The sequence below is a fragment of the Nematolebias whitei genome, chromosome 15 (assembly GCF_014905685.2).
Source record: "Nematolebias whitei isolate Nwh7 chromosome 15, NemWhi1, whole genome shotgun sequence".
Classification (NCBI taxonomy): domain Eukaryota; kingdom Metazoa; phylum Chordata; class Actinopteri; order Cyprinodontiformes; family Rivulidae; genus Nematolebias; species Nematolebias whitei.
Window position 1 is genome coordinate 37,138,946 of NC_056512.1, and position 18,466 is coordinate 37,157,411.

The following is an 18,466-nucleotide window of genomic DNA, read 5'->3' on the forward strand; positions in this document are numbered from 1 at the left end:
AAAAAAAGCCGGCCTACCCACTATTTGCGTTTTGGCATCAACCTGTTTACAAATTAAGTCCTTGGTAGAATTATACCTTTTTTTTATTAGTCAAACAAGCTAAACTCCTTTTTGTGGTGTTTTAGATGAAATCTTTTTTCTAAAAAAAGTGAAACTCTTTATTCAGAACGTCTGCAGACGGTTACTCGTCAACAGTCTTGACTCTTGATTTGAAGGGTCCTTCATATGTCCATGCTGTTTTAAATATCCTTCATTTTAATTCAGTGTTTTGTGTTGAGGCTCAGGAGACTGCCCAGCTGGAGGAGCAGCTGCAGGCCTGGGGGGAGGTGATCCTGGCTGGAGACCGGGTCCTGCGCTGGGAGAAACCCTGGTTCCCTGCAGTCTTGATTGGAGCCACCACCGCCATCTTCCTGTGAGTCTGATGTCTTTAAGGGTGCATCCACACCAGCCCTGTTTAGTCCGCTTTAACTGAACTCTAGTCAGTTTGCCTAGAAAGTCCTGGGGAGGTGTGAATGCACAATCAAACTAATGTGGACCAAAAAAATCGAACTCTGGTCCACCTAAAAACCTAGGTCTTGGTTCGGTTGAAGTGAATTCTGGTGTGGTTCGAATGCATTGTGAATGCAAGCAGATAGGAGATCAGGTTGATTGACTAAGTGCAGTGGGAATGAGAACCACACCAGCTGAAAATGTAAACAAATGTTCTGAATACTGGTCCCCAATTGAACAGAGTTGTCTAGTTTAGGTTTTTTTTTTTAAGTTTAATTTATGACCCCTCTGTCTTTGTCCCCTCCACATCAGTCTTTAACCAGTTTGAACCCATTTCCCTCTCATTTCTAAATGACGTCATTGGTCATATGAAACCCTCAGGTTCCTCCGCTGACCCCATCCCTGCATCGTTTTTTTAAACAAGTCCTACCCTCCATTGGAGACACTGTTCGTGACATTATAAACAGCAGTGTGGCTACAGGTGTGGTTCCTGATGCTTTTAAACATGCAGTGGTAACTCCTTTAATAAAAAAAACCCGGACTTGACCCTTCAACCTGTTCAAACTTCAGACCTATCTCCAAATTTCCCTTTCTAAGATCCTGGGAAAATAGTTTTCACTCAATTAAGAGAGTTCTTGAGTGGAAATTCTATTCTTGAGATTTTTCAGTATGGCTTTAAGAAACTACACAGCACCGAAACAGCCTTAGTTAGGGTCTGCAATGACATTCTTCTGGCAAATGACTCTGGTCAGTCTGTAGTCCTGGTACTCCTTGACCTTACCGCTGCATTTGATACTGTGGACCACAGTATCCTTTTATCCCGCTTAGAACACTGGCTTGGTATTACTGGTGCAGCATTAGAATGGTTCCGTTCATACCTGAACGACAGGAGCTTCTGTGTTAATTTTGCAACACTCCTTATCTACTTCAGTGCCTCTTTCCTGCGGGGTCCCGCAAGGCTACATTCTTGGACACCTTCTGTTTTCATTTCATCTCCTCCCCTTAGGGTCTATCCTGAGGAAACATGGTCTTTCCTTTCTTTCATTGTTACGCTGATGACTCTCAGATTTATCTGCCGTTAACACCTAACCGTTCCTCCTCCATTTGCCCTTTGTTAAAATGTCTTGATGACATTAAAGCCCCCAGTACACTGCCGCGCACGTCCGTTCACGCGTACGTACGCGGCAGTGTACTGTACGCAGAGGGTTCAGACTTCGTACTCCAGCGTACACCCCGAGCAGCTGCAGAGCAGCTTCACAGACAAGGGGCGTTTACTTTTGGGACAAATTAAGGTCGCCGATTGGTCATTTGCTGACATGCCTACTGGATTGATTGACAGGTCGGAGGAAAAAAAAAAAAAGAGCGCTGGCAGCCACAGCGGTGTTCTGTGTTTATATGTTGTTCATAAAAAGATTAAAGTGTGTTAATGGCCTTGCACCCTCATACCTCTCCGACCTCCTTCATCCTTATACTCCTTCTCGGGCCTTGAGATCATCAGACCAGCTTCTCATCCTTCGTCACATCCTGATTTTCTTTTTCCTCCAGGCCGAAGAGCCTCAGGTTCCAGTGACATGAGTAAGCTTACAGCTGGGAATACAACTTACGTGCACATTGCAGATTTTCTGTTAACATGCTTCTCATAGGGGCAGCACGGTGGCGCAACTGGTAGAGCTGCTGCCTCTCAGCGAGCATGTCCCTGGTTCAAACCCCGGTCCAGGGGCCTTCTGGGTGGAGTTTGCATGTTCTCTCCGTGCATGCATGGGTTTTCTCCGGGTACTCCGGTTTCCTCCCACAGACCAAAAACATGCATGTTAGGCTGATTGGTAACTCTAAATTGTCCCTAGGTGTGAGTGAGAGAGTGAATGGTTGTTTGTCTCGTTTGTCTCTATGTGGCCCTGTGATGGACTTGCGACCCGTCCAGGGTGTACCCCGCCCCTCGCACAGTGACTGCTGGACATGGGCACCAGCGACCCCCGTGACCCAAAATGGAATAAACGGGTAAAGATAATGGATGGATGGATGGATGCTTCTCATAGTAATTCCTCCTTGCTTTTCATGTCTTTTAAATCTGCACAGATGAACTCCAGCGATTCCTTGAAACCTTCTATTTGTTTAGAATTGTCCTTGATGGCCTCCTTTGCCTCGGTGACAACAGAGTTGCTTCTGACCATTTTTTTCCTGCACGTCCGACCTGTTGTTTATGAGCGAGGTAAACGATGCTAACTCTGAGAGGACGGTTGTCTCAGTATCTTGTAGCTTTCTTTGTTTCTCTGCTGGAGGCTTGGAGGGTGTCACGGGCAAAGGTGGAAACTCTGCTTCTATCACCTCATCAGTATTTGGGCCAATATAATCATGCATGTTGGTACCGGTCGAGCTTTTTGATCCATCAAACTTCCTGTGTACTGAACCAGCTAGCTTGTTAGCTAAGCTAGCGGTGGATAGTTTGTTGTACTCGTGTTTTCTTCTTTCTGCACTCTTCGTCACTCTCCAGTTCCTGTGCTCTTATTAATAGCACCTTGATAGCAGAATGTCTCCTTGTAGCAAACGGACTCCTTAAAATATGAACATGCATCGGTTGATTTCCAGAGCTCCCAAAGTGCATCTGTTCTGAGCGCCATCTTGAGCACCACATCTGGCACATCACTTCCTGCGCCTCTCTCAGGTCACATCACTACTTCCTGCCTCTCTCTCTTGGGTCACATCACTTCCTGTTGGCCGATCCAGAATCGGAGGTGGCAGAGTGTTTTCAGTCTCCACCTCTAAACTGGAATGAACCGACAGGCTGACTCACTTCCTGTTTGTAGATCTTGCATGTTAGGCTGCCTTCAGGCCCAGGCCACCCTTGCAAAAGAGATCTGTGATCTCAATGGGATTTGCCTGGTTAAATAACGGTTAATAATAAAATAATAATCTTAAAGCATTTTATCTGTGTGACTTTTCACTTGGCTTGAAGGCTTTTTATGTTTTCTAAAGTTTTTTGTTCTCTTTTTGTTTTCTTTTTTTTTTTTAATAATGTAACTCTTGATTAATTTTACTGTTATTTTTATGTTGTCGTGTGCAGCTCTTTGGCCAACAGTGTTTTATTTTAGTGCTTTATAGATAAAGTTTCAGAAGCGTTCTAATGAATATTTCCTGTTTTCAGGCTGGTGTACTACTTGGACCCGTCGGTTCTGACCGGACTCTCCTGCACTGTCATGCTGCTCTGCCTGGCTGATTACCTCGTGCCCACCCTGGTCCCCAGAGTCTTCGGCTCCAATAAGTGGTAGGATGTTTGTTCTGAGCTCGGACTCATCAGCAGGTGTCCTGACTTTGTGACAACTCGAACTTCAGTCTCCAGACAGCTTCTCGCTCCTCTACGGGGAGGGGGGGTGGGGAATGAAAGTGCTGCTGGGGGTCAAACTGCTTCAGTCCTGGTTGAATCTGCAGCTCAGCTGATTTATAGAGTTTCACACTCTGAGCTTAAACTGCAGCTCTGAACCTGCGGGGGGGGGGTGTGTCACTGAGCTGTCTGCCTGGTGGGGGTGGGGGGTCACTGAGCTGTTGTGCTGGTTCTGGTCTCACTGGGCTTGGTTACAGCAGGGACTGAAATAGGCAGAGCTGGCTCAGCAGAAGCTAAAGGTCAAGAGGCCTCAGAACCTTTAATCTGTCTTTGATCTTTAAACACCCCCCCCCCCCGGTCTTGGTTCTGTGAGGACAGCTATTTCAATTCAGTTTTATTTATATAGCACCAAGTCACAACAGAATCGTCTCAGGGCACTGAACAGAAATATTCGTATATAAAAATAATAATTTAACATCATTTATCTGAGGAGCAGACTGCTTTGAGTTTAACTCCATCACAGAACTCATCTTGAGCAAGCATGAAGGCGACAGTGGAAAGGAAAAACTCCCTCGTGAGGAAGAAACCTTTAGCAGAACTGGTGGTCTTCAGTAGGACTTGGACTGTTTGAAAATGTTCAAGTCCAACATCAGGACATGTGAGACAATTGTGAGACAATCTGGGGACATTCCACCTTAAAGACCCGGTCTTGGTTCCTCTGCAGGATGTAAATCCTCCTGCAGGAGGTTCTGATTGGATTTGGACTGATCTGGTCCTTTGCTTTGGACAGATGGGCTTTAGCCTTCCCTGGTCCAGAGTGGACCAGTTCCTGAGACTGGACTTGTCTGTGTGCAGGACCACGGAGCAGCAGCAGCGCTTCCATGAGATCTGTGGAACCCTGGTGAGGACTCGGCGTCGGATCGTGGGCTGGGGGAAGCGTCTCTGCACCCTCAAAGAGGAGAAACCCAAAGTGGTGAGTTGAAGCTCTGCCGGCCCGGACCCGTTTCTGGGCTGACTACACGGGTCAAGAGTAGGACTGGGCGATATCTTGATATTTTTAAAACACCAATATAATTTTATTTGCGATATAAATTGACATTATTTAGATATAAACAATATAGTTCTACTTGAAAATCCGCCAGCTCTGCTGTTCTTTCTTCTCCCACACGGCCCCCCTCCTCTCCCTCACTATAAACCCAGCCCCTACCTACGTGCTCTCCCCCTGCTTCCTGCTTCTCTCCAGGTGGAGCTGCTACCTGCGGCTTGTAGCAGCCGCAATTTGAGAGCAAGTCGCAGAACTGGTAAGCGGAAGGAAAAAAAATGGCTCCGTTATTTGGAGGTGGTTCGGATTTAATTTCAGATGTGCAGCAGAAAAATGTTTTCTGTAGACGATGCCGAAAACGAGTCCTGACAAAAATGTTCGAGCACATCGAACCTTTTCCACCATTTAAAACTGCGCTATAAAGTGGAGTATGAAGCGTGTGTTAAACTTGGTGCTGCAGCTCCGGCTGTGAAGCTTCGTTCTCTGAGACGAACTACGGTACGAAACTCTTACCTGTGCTGTGCCTCATGAGAGGTGACGTAAATAAAACAGCAGCTTATCACATCGCTAAAGACACGGTCCTTAGCGGCTAACAAAACGGCTGTTGGCCACAAAGGACCGTGTCTTTAGCGATGTGATAAGCTGCTGTTTTATTAATGTGGCGCTACTTCCTCTCATTGCAAGACTTGAAAATCTGTGTAGTTCTTTTTCTGCCAGTCTGCGCAGCCAACTTCACGCAGCCTCCCCCTCCTCCTCCCTCGCTGAATACAAGCAGGCCCTCGCGTTCTGCTTCACACTGCTTAACATAGTGAAGGTGGCGCAGCTGGGGAGGATTGTGTTTTTTGTTTTGTTTTTTAAAGGTCTAAAACAAACTTTAAAATATGTAGTTTTAATTTTTAGACATTTATTTTGTAGTTACAGCTGTTGATAAATGTGCCTGTGTGACAACTGGGACTAAGCTTTGACTCAGAAATATATTTTTATTACTTTACGGAAAGAAAAAATATTGATATATATATATATATATTGTATATTGCCATTCATCTTAAAATATCGAGATATTAATTTTTGGTTCATATCGCCCAGCCCTAGTCAGGAGCTAAGGTTGGTTGTGTTGACCCGGGTTCTGGTAACGGCTTGTGTCTCTGCAGTACTTCGCCTCAGTGATCAGCGGGCTGCTGACAGCTGCCTGGATCGGGCAGCAGGTCCACAACCTGCTCCTCACCTACCTGACAGGTGAGTCTGCCTCGGACCGACCCGGAGAGACAAATGGTCCTTTTCATTGGTTCCAACATCGTTCCCTGTTTTGAACGTTTCACCAGAACAAAAGACTTCGGTAACTGATGATTCTTTCACAAGAAAAGTCCCATAGATGAGTAAAATACAGGAACTTTATTTTGTGTTCTGGTGTTCTCCTCTTCATCACCTTCCTCCTGCTTGTGTTTACTCGTTCAACAGGAAGAAGAAAGGAATTCCACTTCCTGCATGTCATATTTAAATAAGTTAAAAACATCTTTGTGTACGGTAAATATTTGTTTAAATACCAGGATCTCATTTAAGCTTAAACAGGCATACGAAGGGGACAACGGGAGGGAGGGGCTGTTCCTCTGTCCTCCCTCCTCCTCATGAGCTCTGAGGAGAAACGCATCAAATTTATTTAGAAAGTACATTTAAAAACAGGAGCTGTTACTGTTTAACAGTAATCAATGGTACTAATTTAATGAATATTTACCACATTCTACCGGTACTTATTTGACTTCCGGTCACATGACCTTTAAGACTGGGTAATATTTACCGGTAGATAATTATTAAATAATTTATGTAGGTGTTTGTCACTGTTCTGTCCAGTGATTATGCTTAGGTAGTTCCTGTGTTCATTGTGAAGGTTTAATGGTTGTAACATGAGTCAGACGGTGAAGCTTCATGATGATCTGCAGTCTGAGCTTGTGTTGAACTGTATTCTGTGTGACGCCACCTGCTGGCTGGTTCTTGTAATAAAAGAAGGCTGCACACAGCTGGAGCAGGACACCTGATCGTGAAGGGTGGATGCCCTCGGCTTAATAACTGAAGAGTCTTATTTATGTACAAAATTATGATATATCTTATATTTTATGTTCTGTAGCCTGAGTAATCTGGAGGTGAAATTGTGCATAAGTCTTGGACCAGTCACAAGAGGACTGACCCAAGACCTTCAGACTAAACACGCTTGTTCTTTCTTAGTTGTAGAAAGTAAAGCCAGTTGGATCAGAACCTTTAATTTCATACAAAGAGTGAGAACAGTTCCTCGGGACAGGTAACAATTAAAGTGTTGAGGCTCGTAACGAGCTGAAGAGCTGAGCTCGGACCAGAGTTCTGCTCCTTGTTTTGTTCTTCAGCTGTGTTTGGTTCTGAGATGACCCAGAGCGGAGGCTGCAGGTTGTAAAGCTGACCATTTCCTGTTTTATTGTGGTCGCAGTGAGTTTCCTGCTGCTGCTGCCGGGCCTGAACCAACATGGTGTCATCACCAAGTACACCGCCATGGTCAAGAGGGAGATCAACAAGCTGCTGAAGCACAAGGAGAAGAAGAACGAGTAGAGGAGGAGGAGGTCTGTGAGGAAGAAGCTCATTTGTTTTCCCACATGATTAGTTTCAGGTTGTGACCTTTGACCCCTCACATTTAGACAAACGGGAAGCTCATCAGGTGAACTCTTGTGTTTAGTGCTTTTCCTTCTGGTTAACCAGTGACTACTGAGCAGCAGCTCCAACCACTTCTTCTTTAGCTTGAACAGACGGGCCTTCTGCTGGAGACGACGGGTCTGCCTAACCCCCTGTGGACGTATTGTTACATTATTTTTATTTCTCCTGGACGTCCCAGCAGTCAATAAAGTTGAATTTTAAGACATTTCTGAGGCTTCATCGGGTCTTTGTTCAGTCTGATTTAAAATCATAATGTCCATCTGTCTGTGCTAACGATTACTCAATCATCCAAGTAAATAACAAAAAAGGTTGAACCGTGTCATCTGGACCAGTTTCTTTAATTGAGAAATGTTTCTTCTTCCATCCGGAGGACCGTCTAAAACATTTGATTGTTGTACATGATTGTTTTGGACGGGTGGGCCATGTTTGCACGTGTTACAATGCCTTTTGTCAGATTCCAACAGGAGGTTCGCTTGAAACAGTAGTGAAGGCTACCTATGGGACAGATCTGGTTGGCAGGCCGTAGACTGAGGAAGTCCTCTGGATAGGGGACGAAACATTTTGCACTTAAAGAAACTCGTCCAGATAATTTGATTTAATCTTTTTTGTTATTACTCAAAGTAATGATGGTTCAGGTTCAGGTTAGCTTTATTTGTCATGTTTATCATACCGTCTCAACTAAAAAAAAAAAGCATGCAGCAAAAATACTAAAAACATAAAGTACAACTAAAGTACTAAAAAAATAATGAAATGCAGAAAAAAACATTCTAAAATACTAAACATAAACAAAATACTAAAACATACTAAAAATACTAATATTAAAACAGTTAAATGCTACTAAAATATTAAAAGTATTTTAAAAAGTTTACTAAAAGTATTAGTATATTATACTACTAAAATAATGCTTAACATGACTAATATATTAAACACACTAAGAATACTACTAAATAGTAAAACGTACTAAAAGTACTACTAAAGTACTAAAAATACTACTCGTACCAAAAACGTACTAAAAAATACTAATGTACTTAAAAATACTACTGAAGTTCTAAAAAATACAATGTACAAAAATTACTACTAAAATGCTAAAGCATACAAAAACTACAAAAAACCCCACTAAAAATACAAATAAAATACTAAAAAATGCTACTAAAATATTAAAACATACTAAAAAATGCTAAAATATTAAAACATACTAAAAAAATGCTACTAAAATATTAAAACGTACTAAAAAATGCTACTAAAATATTAAAACATACTAAAAAATGCTACTAAAATATTAAAACATAATAAAAAAATGCTACTAAAATAATAACATACTAAAAATACATCTACAATTACTAAAAAATTACTAAAATAGTTAAAATATACAAAAAAAATACTACTAATATACCAAAACCAACTACTAAAATAGTTAAAACCAGTGGTTAATTTAAGCTGGGTCCTGCCAGAACAAGATCCGGGAACAATCTCATCAAAGTTGCCGTAACCCGTTGAGTTCCGGCAACTTTATTCGGATCCGGCAACTCTGCCCCTAAAAGTCCAAAGTCATTGTGCATTTTTATTTTGATTATTTATTAAAAATACGAGAGGAGACGTTGCCCTTAGCCCAGCAGATCCAGTCTGTGGAGTGGATGTTCCAGCTGAAAATAAATGATAAAATAAAAATCTTTACAAAACGGAACGTGAAAATTGATGGACTCACATTCACTGATTTTAAATCTGTTTTATTTTTGTTCCATTGCTGTCACTTCTGAAACATTCACAACAGTTGATTCTTCTTTTAGTTTCCTTTTTTGGGGTTTTCTTCATAAAACAGAAGAAAAGAAACAAAAAGTGTGATGAGAAAAACTTCATGAAGAATCGGGCACCACAGGCCAGACTCCTTAGGAGGTGGTCTCCATGCATTATGGCTTAATGCCCCTTTCTTGGAAAAGTCCAAGACAAGGAGGAGTTAGTTAACAGCCCTGGCTGTTAGGAGTTTTAACTGCAAACAGGAAGTTGTTTCTACAAATGCTCCTCACAGAAATAAGGCCCCAACAAGGAATGAGACTTTTGACTATGAGCGACTATGTCCAAATGAAACTCTCATCTGAGGGAGCCCCGTTTCAAATGCAAAAAACCTGAGTGACATCATGCCACCACCTCCAGAACTAGAGATGGAGACAGGAAAATAAGACGGAGGCTGAGCAGGAAATAAACTTGTAGGATCTGTTGGTATCAGTGAAGGCCGAGAGAAGTCCAACGAAGAAGGATGGAGACTCCGATGTTCACCCCTTTTATCCTTTGCCATTAAAAATAAATTCTGGTTTCTGAACTCCCTGAAAAGGGAGAAGCAGGGTTTAATTAGAACTGGATCCTGCCGGAACAAGATCCAGGAACTCTCATTTTGACAGGGTGCTTCTGGCAACTGTTTCTTGGATCCAGCAACTCTGTCTTACTAATAATAAAGTTACAAATTAATATGACTGCCTTGTTGTTTGGGAGCCATGCATGAACCGTGTCACTCCCCTCTGCTGCCGAGAATAAATATCTCCGACACCTCCTCGGTCCTCCGCTGCTGTTTTTATGACACTGGACGCTCGTCACTCACAGCACGCATGCAACAAAGAGTAAACTCAAAGCGAGATACCTGCCCCTCTTTCCCCTTTCTAGTTGACAAAATGTTTTAGTTTTATCGCTGAGTTTGTCAAAGCCCCCCCCACACACACACACACAGCCGGTCCGCCTGCTGTTTTCGTTTTGACATCCATTGGTTAACAAGCCCTGGGGAGAAGCACTGAGATGTTGATGTAAATGGAGGTATACAATGTTTTTCTGTTTTATTGTTATTTTAATTATTTCTTAATACTGAGAAGAGCTTCCTGGCAACTTCCAGTATCACACATTGCCTTAAGTCCAGTCAGACTCAGCCTGAGAGAGCAACATGGGTGTGACTTCCTGTGGGCCCACTGCCTGCAGGAGGAGCCATATGAGTCGGGTGCATGATGCCATGGGCAGTAGCCGAAGATGGGGGCCTTGGCGCTCTGACCCTGGCTTACCAAAGCTGGCTCTTGGGACATGGAATGTAACCTCTGGTGGAGAAGGAGCCTGAGCTTGTGTGTAAGGTTAAGAGGTACCGACTAGATATAGTTGGACTCACCTCAATGTACAGCATGGGCTCTGAAACCAATGTCCTTAGGAGGGGCTGGATCTTATGCCACTCTGGAGTTGCCCATGGTGATTGGGGCCAAGCTGGTGTGGGTCTACTCTTCGCCCTCTGACTTGATGTCTGTGTGTTGGAGTTTTCCCCGATAGTTGAGAGGGTAGCTTCTCTGAGCTGTCGGGTGGGGTATGGGCTCTGACTACTGTTTGCACCTACACACCAAATGGCAGTTTAGAGTGTCTGGCCTTCTTGGAGTCCTTGGTGGGGGTGTTGAAAGGTGCGCCAGCTGGGGACTCCTTTATTCTGCTGGTGGACTTCAATGCCTATGTGGATAATGACAGTGTGACCTGGAGGGGGGTGATTGGGAGGAACGGCCTCTGATCTGAACTTGAGCGGTGTTCTGTTGTTGGAGTTCTGTGCTACTCATAGCTTGTCCATCACGAACACCATGTTTGAACATAAGGGCCTCCATAAGTGCCTTTGTCACCAGGATGCCCTAGGTTGTAGATCGGCGATTGACTTTATAGTCATGTCATCTAATTTGTGGCCGTTTGTTTTGGACGCTTAGGTGAAGAGAGGAGCTGACCTGTCAACTGATCTCCACCTGCTAGTGAGTTGGGTCAGATGGAGTGTAAAGATGTCAGACAGACTCGGTAGACCCAAACGTGTACTGAGGTTTTGCTTAGAATGCCTGGCCGAAGAACCTGTCAGAAAGATGTTCAACTCACACCTCCAGGAGAGCTTTAACCACATCCCAGCTGAGGCGGGGGACATTGAGTCTGATTGGGCCATATTCTGTGTCCCAATTGTTGAGGTGGCTGCCTTGAGCTGTGGCTGCAAGATTATCAGTGTTTCTCGTGGTGGCTATCCTCAAAAATCCCTCCTCATCATGAGTTTGGATGTGGGAGGAGTTCGGTGAGACCTTGGATAGAGACTCTCGGTCAACTCAGAGGAGATTCTGGCAAACCATCAAGCAGTTGAGGAGGGGAAAGCAGCTCTTTACTAACACTGTGTTCAGCGAAGGTGGGGAACTGTTGACCTCAACCCGTGATGCCATCGAGAGGTGGAAGGAATACTTCTCAGACCTTCTCAATCCCACTGGCACATCTTCCATGGAAGAAGCTGAGTCATGGGACATTGGGGTTGGTCTGTCCATAACTGTGGCTGAGGTCACCAAGGTAGTTCAAAAGCTCAGCAGAGGCCGGTCTCCAGGGGTGGATGAGATTCATCCTGATTTCCTTAAGGCTCTCGATGTTGTGGGGCTGTCTTGGTTGACATGCCTTTGCAATATGGTGTGGAAATCAGGGGCAGTGCCACTGGATTCGTAGACTGGGGTGGTGGTTTCCCTCTTTGAAAAGGGGGACCGGAGGGTGTACTCCAATTATAGGGGCATCACTCTCCTTAGCCTCCCTGGTAAGGTCTATTCAGGGGTACTGGAGAAGCAAGTTTGATTGCTGATCGAACCTCAGATCCAGGAGGAACAATACGGGTTCCGTCCTGGTCATGGAACACTGGATCAGCTCTTTACCCTCACTAGGGTCCTTGAGGGGTCATGGGAGTTTGCCCATCCAGTCTACATGTGTTTTGTGGACTTGGAGAAGGCTGTTGACCATGTTTCTTGAGGTACACTGTGGGGGGTGCTCTGTGAGTATGGAATTGGGGGCACATTGCTATGGACTATTAGGTCCCTATACAAGCGGTGTGAGAGTTCGGTTCGCATTGCCAGTAGTAAGCCGGACCCCTTCAGGGTGGGAGCTGCATTCTGCCAGGGATGCCTGTTGTCACCGATTCTGCTCATAACTTTTATGGACAGAATTTCTCAGTGCAGCCGGGGGTTAGAGCGAGTCTGGTTCTATGGCCTCAGGATTTCTTCTCCGCTATTTAAAAAAATGTTCAGATAAAAAGTGTCAACTAACTTTTTATGTAATGCATATTTCTGTTCATTACCCTGAGATGACTTCTTTTGTGACTTAGCGCTATATAAATAAACTGAATTGAACTGAATTCTGTTTGTGGATGATGTGGTCCCGTTGATGTCATCGTGTCCTGATCTTTAGCTCTAACTGGAGCAGTTCACAGAGAGTGTAAAGCAGCTGAGATGAGAATCAACGCCTCCAAATCTGAGGCCATGGTCCTCAGTTGGAAAAGGGTGAGGTTTCTTTGGGTCAAGGGTGAGGTTCTGCCTCAAATGGAGGCGTTCAAGTATCTCAGGGTTTTGTTCACGAATGAGGGAACAATGAAGCGTGAGAGTGATGGATGGATTGGTGCAGGGTCTGCAGTATTGTGGACTCTGTGCCAGTCCGTTGTGGTGAAGAAGGAGCTGAGCTGTAAGGCAAAGCTCTCTGTTTACCGGTTGGTCTACGTTCCTATCTTCACCTATGGCCACAAACTCTGGGTAGCGACTAAAAGAATTAGATCACGGATACAGGTGGTTAAAATGAGTTTTGACTGTAGGATAGCTGGACTCTCCCTTAGAGCTACAAGAAGTGGCTGTGGAAAGAGAAGTCTGGACCTCCCTGCTCAAGATGCTGCCCCCGAGACCCATTATGTATATATGTTTATGTATGTTTAGATATGTTGATGGACATTTATGTATGTTGATGGACGTTTATGTATGTTTGTATGTATGTTTGTGTATGTTAATGGATTTTTTATGTTTATGTATGTTTGTGTATGTTGGATTTTTTTTGTTTATGTACGTTTATGTTCATGTATGTTTATGCATGTGTAAGAGCAGGTAATAAATTTATATATTTGTGAACGGGTATTATGTCACGTGGGTAATCAGCGGTCTATATAGTAGGAACCTTTCTTTGTGAGTGCAGGCGTTTCACCCGGACGGGGGAAACAGTTTTTGACCGCTGAATACGAAAGAAACTAGTTGCTGTCAACAGATGCAAGCATTGTGGAAATATGTATTGCCTTAAAATGGACACAGATGAAACTTAAAGAATAAATGGATTACCTGCAAACGAGCAAGGATGGCTCTGACTTTAATTCATCTGACAAGGTAACAATCAGCGCGTCAACACTACCCCGGTGAATCAGTGGCTTAAAGCATTGTCTTGGCCTCTACAGTACGTTTATGTATATTTATGTTCATGAATGTTTATGTATGTTTGTATTTATGTATGTTTTTGTGTGTTGATGAATATTTTTATGTATGTTGATGGATTATTTAATGTTTTTGTATTTTTATGTTCATGGATGTTTATGTTTATTGTATGTTGATGGATGTTTATGTATGGTTATGGATGTAACTTGTACTGAAATCTGCCCTTAAATTAGAATGCTGGTTAAAAATCTTCACCTGCCGTGAGAATGGTTCTTTTGAGTAAACATTAGAAAACAAGAGAATTTCTCCAACAGAACTCAACAGACCCACCAGGTTCTGATGACCCCGTCCTATTTCAGCAGAGTTTCTGTGAACAAACGGGCCTCAGGATGAGAACAACAGAGTGGACTAGAACCATCAGCTGAAGACTTCTTCTGCTCACATTCAGCCAGCAGAAGAGTTATGCTTCTTGTCTTTAAATTTTAAATAAATAAATAGACTCAGACATGTTCTCTTTCATTTGTCTCCTTTGTCCACTCGTCCCTTGGCCTGCTACCTGATCCGTCCGTCCTCTCTGGGCTTGCTCAGTTCAGACTTTGGGTCGGGGCTGGCAGAGCTCCACGTGGTGAGGTAGCAGTGCTGCATGGTGGGACAGGCACTCTGACCCAGGGAGCAGACGTCTGAGGCGGCCCAGTGACCTTCCAGGAGTTTATCCAGCCAGCGGCGCAATGGCACTCCTGTCAGACCGGAGTTAGACTCCGCCTCCTCCACGGCGCTGAGGCTCACCGGCAGCCGCAAGATCGGATTCAGACCATGAAAACTCTGCTCCATGTAGGAGTTCCTGGGCGGGCCATTGTGGAGCCGCAGAGCATCCTCTGGGGGCCAACCAGAAGAGGTCAGGATAGGACGCCATCATCACCAGGACAGGACACCAACCAGATTGGGTTAGGACATGGATAGAAAACAGATACATCAAATGAATATATCCTTTGAACAGTTCTCAGTCTGAAACTAAAGCCGGAGACGAGTCAGACTTTCAGATTTCTCTGATGATGGACTTAAGTCCAAAACCAACTTGTCTCTAAGATAAAGGACTGAAACTGTTGCCGCACCTTTCTGGATGAGTTGCTGTCGGTAAAACTCCAGAGGAACCACGATGAAGCTGGTCTGACCCAGCAGAGTCCAGTGGTGCAGGACCCTCAGGGTCCAGGCCCCTGGCCGGAGTGGGGAGTTGAGGGGTGGGCGGTAGTGGGTGACCTCGGCAGACGCGTCCACCAGGATGTCGTAGGTGGCGGCGATGACGTTGGTGGGGTCGATCCACACCACGGTGGCCGTCAAGTTGCTCTGGCTCCGACTCCATCGCTGCACAGCCACCGGCTCATCCTCGGGTCCCAGCAGACCACCCCAGTTCCTGAAGAGGCGCTCCTTTGGATCCCAGTCTGAACCAACCTGGAAAGATCCAAGACAAAACTTTGGGCTTTGGATCTTTTCAAGAATCTCTGGTTTGTAAAAATGATTGTGATTTCTATATTTAAAGTTTTTCTGACGCTGAAACAGTTTTTCTGTTCATGTGTTAAAAAGTCCTGTTGGGTTTGGACTAAAAGTTCTGGGTCTCTGGTTTAAGGGAGCAGACCGTGTGAATCATGTTTATGTCAAACATCTAATGTAACAGATCTAAAGGCAGTAAGTCATTTATTTTTAACATATTGTTAAAAAACTCCTGGTCCTCAGTTGTTTTTTTCCCCCTCCAGGAATCCAGACTATTCTGGTTCTCAATCTGTGGTTCTCTGGACTTTCTGAAGGTCAAACAGAGTTCGTCTCTGGACTTTGGCTGCTTTTTCCTCTCGCTTTCAGTCCAGACCACATTCAGAAGGTCTGGAGATCACAACCACAATAAAAAGATGACAGGAAAGTGATAATGGATAAAAGAATGGATCTGGACCTCTTGTCCTGTTGGAGGTGGACCAGGGGTGCTGCTGATGTGGGAGTCTGACCTGGATGTGCTGGAGCCTGTTGTTGGCGTTGGGTGGACTGGCTGGGGTGAAGTGGTCTTTAGGCATCACCCAGGTCTCCAGACTCTCCAGCTGAGCGGAGGCTCGGTTCATGGCTGCCAGACGCACCAGGTAGCCCTGGAACTGGTCCGCCATGAAGTAAAGGTGCACCGACACCGGATGGCTCATGGCTGTGAACCTGAGAGACAAAGTGTTCACAGCTCACCCAGTAAACCAGTAAAGATGATCCAACAGTTAATCAACTTGTCAAGAATAAATAATAATGTGAATAAATAAAGCCTTTTGTGTGTTAATAATATCCTTGTGATGGAAACCACAAAGTGAGACCTTAAAACCAAACAGAACAGAACTGGAGAACATTCCCTCAAGCTTCAGAAAACCTCACGAGTTGCCCCCTGCTGGCCATCAGGGAGAAGGCAGGTTCCTGTTTGACTGTTCAAAACGATCAGACGAAACTCACAAAAATCAACCTCTAAAGACCAAAAGAGCCACACAGAACCTGTGAACAGAAAGTCAGAGCTTAAAGGATCAAATGCTGATGAAGTTCTGAGGAAAACAGACTCAGAGCTCCAGAAGGAACCACGAGGACCAGAGAAGGTGCTCAGTGTGGAGCTGATGGTAGACGAAGGGAACAGACTGGTCCTTTCACACACCCCCACACACACACACACACACACCATAATGATGATGCCTCCACCCATCCTGACCACCAATCCCCACCTGAACTCCAGCAACAAGAACCCCCTTGTAACTTCTGCAGGTCTCCACCCACAGACACACAGAGGCGGAAAAGCAGGTCCTGAGCAGAAACTGAAGCCTGATTGTCCCTCAGCACAGGACGTCCTTATCTTCTCATGCACTTTGGAGTCTGAGTTCGTCAGAGGAACGACATGTTTATCCTTCAGCACACGGAGGCGTTTGATTCCTTCACAGCAGGCCAGGTTCTACTGAACTGGACTGACTGTTGGAAACTTTATTCCTGTTGATCTTTGGGAGGATTGAGGAGCTTCTGGAGAAACGTTGGGTTCTGATGGTGGAGCAGATTGACCTGCTGAGGTCAGCTGAACTCTGAACTCATCACCAGTGTTTGGTTGTTCTTTCTGTGTCTTCGGATGAAAGAAGTTTAACTGCAGTGATGTCCATTATGGTTTGATTGACAGAATGAGTAGTGCACAGTAATCAGATTACTTTACCAAATGATCTGTTAATAGTAATGTTGAACCTCTTAACAGCTGAAGGACTTCAGGCTGATAAATCAGCTTCAGTTGTTTACCTGCAGCTGTTGTCGTCATGCCGTCCCTGCAGCGAGGCGGCGGCACGGGACACGCCCATACGGGCGAAGACGTGGTAGTGACTGAGCCTGGAGTCTGAGAGGCCAGAGATCCCATCCGTCTCCTGCTCATAGACGTTCTCCCAATATGCCCGGAGGCCCGGTGTGCCGGATGGGTACGGTCCGAACAAGAAGGCGTCCAGTTGACTGATGACCTCTTGATTCACGCTGGCCTCGAACTTGCGGGCGAAGAAGGTGGGCCTGGAGGTCTGCTGCTGTCAAAACACACGCCAGAGATAGACTCGAGTTAAAATGAATGATTACAAAAAGCTGCTTTTTTTATTTCACAACAGATTTTCAGCTCAACACGGTGGCACAACTGGTAGAGCTGCTGCCTCTCAGCAAGCAGGTCCCTGGTTCAAATCCTCGTCTGGGGGCCTTTCTGGGTGGAGTTTGTATGTTCTCTCCATACTGCGTGGGTTTTCTCCAGGTACTCCAGTTTCCTCCCACAAACCAAAAACATGCATGTTAGACTCATTGGCAACTCTAAATTGACCCTAGGTGAGTGAGTGAGTGAGTGAGTGAGTGAGTGAGTGAGTGTGTGTATGTCCCGTGTCCACCAAAAAAAAAAAAAAAAAAAGGCACAAAACCCGAAGTATCAACTTAAAGATGGACCTGGTGACCCGGTCAAACAGAACAAAAAGGTACCACAGCGGGCTAACCCTATACAGGGCCGTCAAAGTCGCTGCTGGTACCACACTAAAACTAGAAAAAAACTACAAAAACACCCATTACAAAAGAAGGTGCGAAAACAGGACTACCGGTCCCACCAGGCCAAAATTTCTACAACAAAGCATACAAAAAGTTAAAAATTACTTGGGGTGGCTGAGGCCGCCGACAGCAGGCCACAGCTCCAGGACAAAGAATAAAACAAAGACAGCAAAAAAAGGGAGGTTCAAAAATATGGGAGTATGAGAGTGTTCAAAAAACATAGTGAGCCAAAGAGAACGAGCTCCCTGAAACCAGCCTATTTATGGGTGGGCGGAAAAGGCCACAGCCCAAAACAATTAAAGGTTGATTAACCAACTCAAAACCTGTCCAAAAGGACAAAACACTAAGGCAGATGTGCCTGGTTCATAACAATGGGTAAAAGATACTGGATGGATGGATGGATGGAAAAGATTTTCACCCGTTAGGTTTATTTATTAATCATTTCTTCATTTCAAATGTGTGTGTTTTACTGTCCACAAAGTACATGTGTGTTTTTATTGTCCACACAGTACATGTGTTTTTATTGTCCACACTGTACATGTGTGGTTTTACTGTCCACACTGTACATGTGTGTTTTTACGTCCACACTGTACACGTGTGTTTTTACTATCCACACTGTACACGTGTGTTTTACTGTCCACACTGTAAACGTGTGCTTTTACTGTTCACACTGTACATGTGTGGTTT

General features: G+C 44.7%; 2 protein-coding genes across 3 annotated transcripts in view; one reads left to right on the forward strand and one right to left on the reverse strand.

The window, feature by feature from the left end:
• arl6ip1 (ADP-ribosylation factor-like 6 interacting protein 1) overlaps nucleotides 1-7,717 on the forward strand; it is a 17,511-nt gene extending 9,794 nt beyond the window's left edge. Inside the window, exons 2-6 of one of the 2 annotated variants that reach the window (XM_037689155.1) lie at nucleotides 279-412; nucleotides 3,632-3,751; nucleotides 4,664-4,781; nucleotides 6,002-6,086; nucleotides 7,306-7,717. In XM_037689155.1, coding sequence (XP_037545083.1) covers nucleotides 279-412; nucleotides 3,632-3,751; nucleotides 4,664-4,781; nucleotides 6,002-6,086; nucleotides 7,306-7,424 — 576 coding nt within the window. In that variant the 3' untranslated portion in view covers nucleotides 7,425-7,717. The remainder of the gene's footprint in view (nucleotides 1-278; nucleotides 413-3,631; nucleotides 3,752-4,663; nucleotides 4,782-6,001; nucleotides 6,087-7,305) is intronic. The other variant, XM_037689156.1, reaches the window with a different exon arrangement.
• A 6,148-nt stretch (nucleotides 7,718-13,865) lies between these two features.
• LOC119421053 (xylosyltransferase 1) overlaps nucleotides 13,866-18,466 on the reverse strand; it is a 24,469-nt gene continuing 19,868 nt past the window's right edge. Inside the window, exons 8-11 of the mRNA XM_037688445.1 lie at nucleotides 17,012-17,280; nucleotides 15,721-15,916; nucleotides 14,839-15,175; nucleotides 13,866-14,601 (exon numbers count right to left, since the gene is read on the reverse strand). Of these exons, the coding sequence (XP_037544373.1) occupies nucleotides 14,279-14,601; nucleotides 14,839-15,175; nucleotides 15,721-15,916; nucleotides 17,012-17,280 (1,125 nt within the window). The 3' untranslated portion in view covers nucleotides 13,866-14,278. The remainder of the gene's footprint in view (nucleotides 14,602-14,838; nucleotides 15,176-15,720; nucleotides 15,917-17,011; nucleotides 17,281-18,466) is intronic.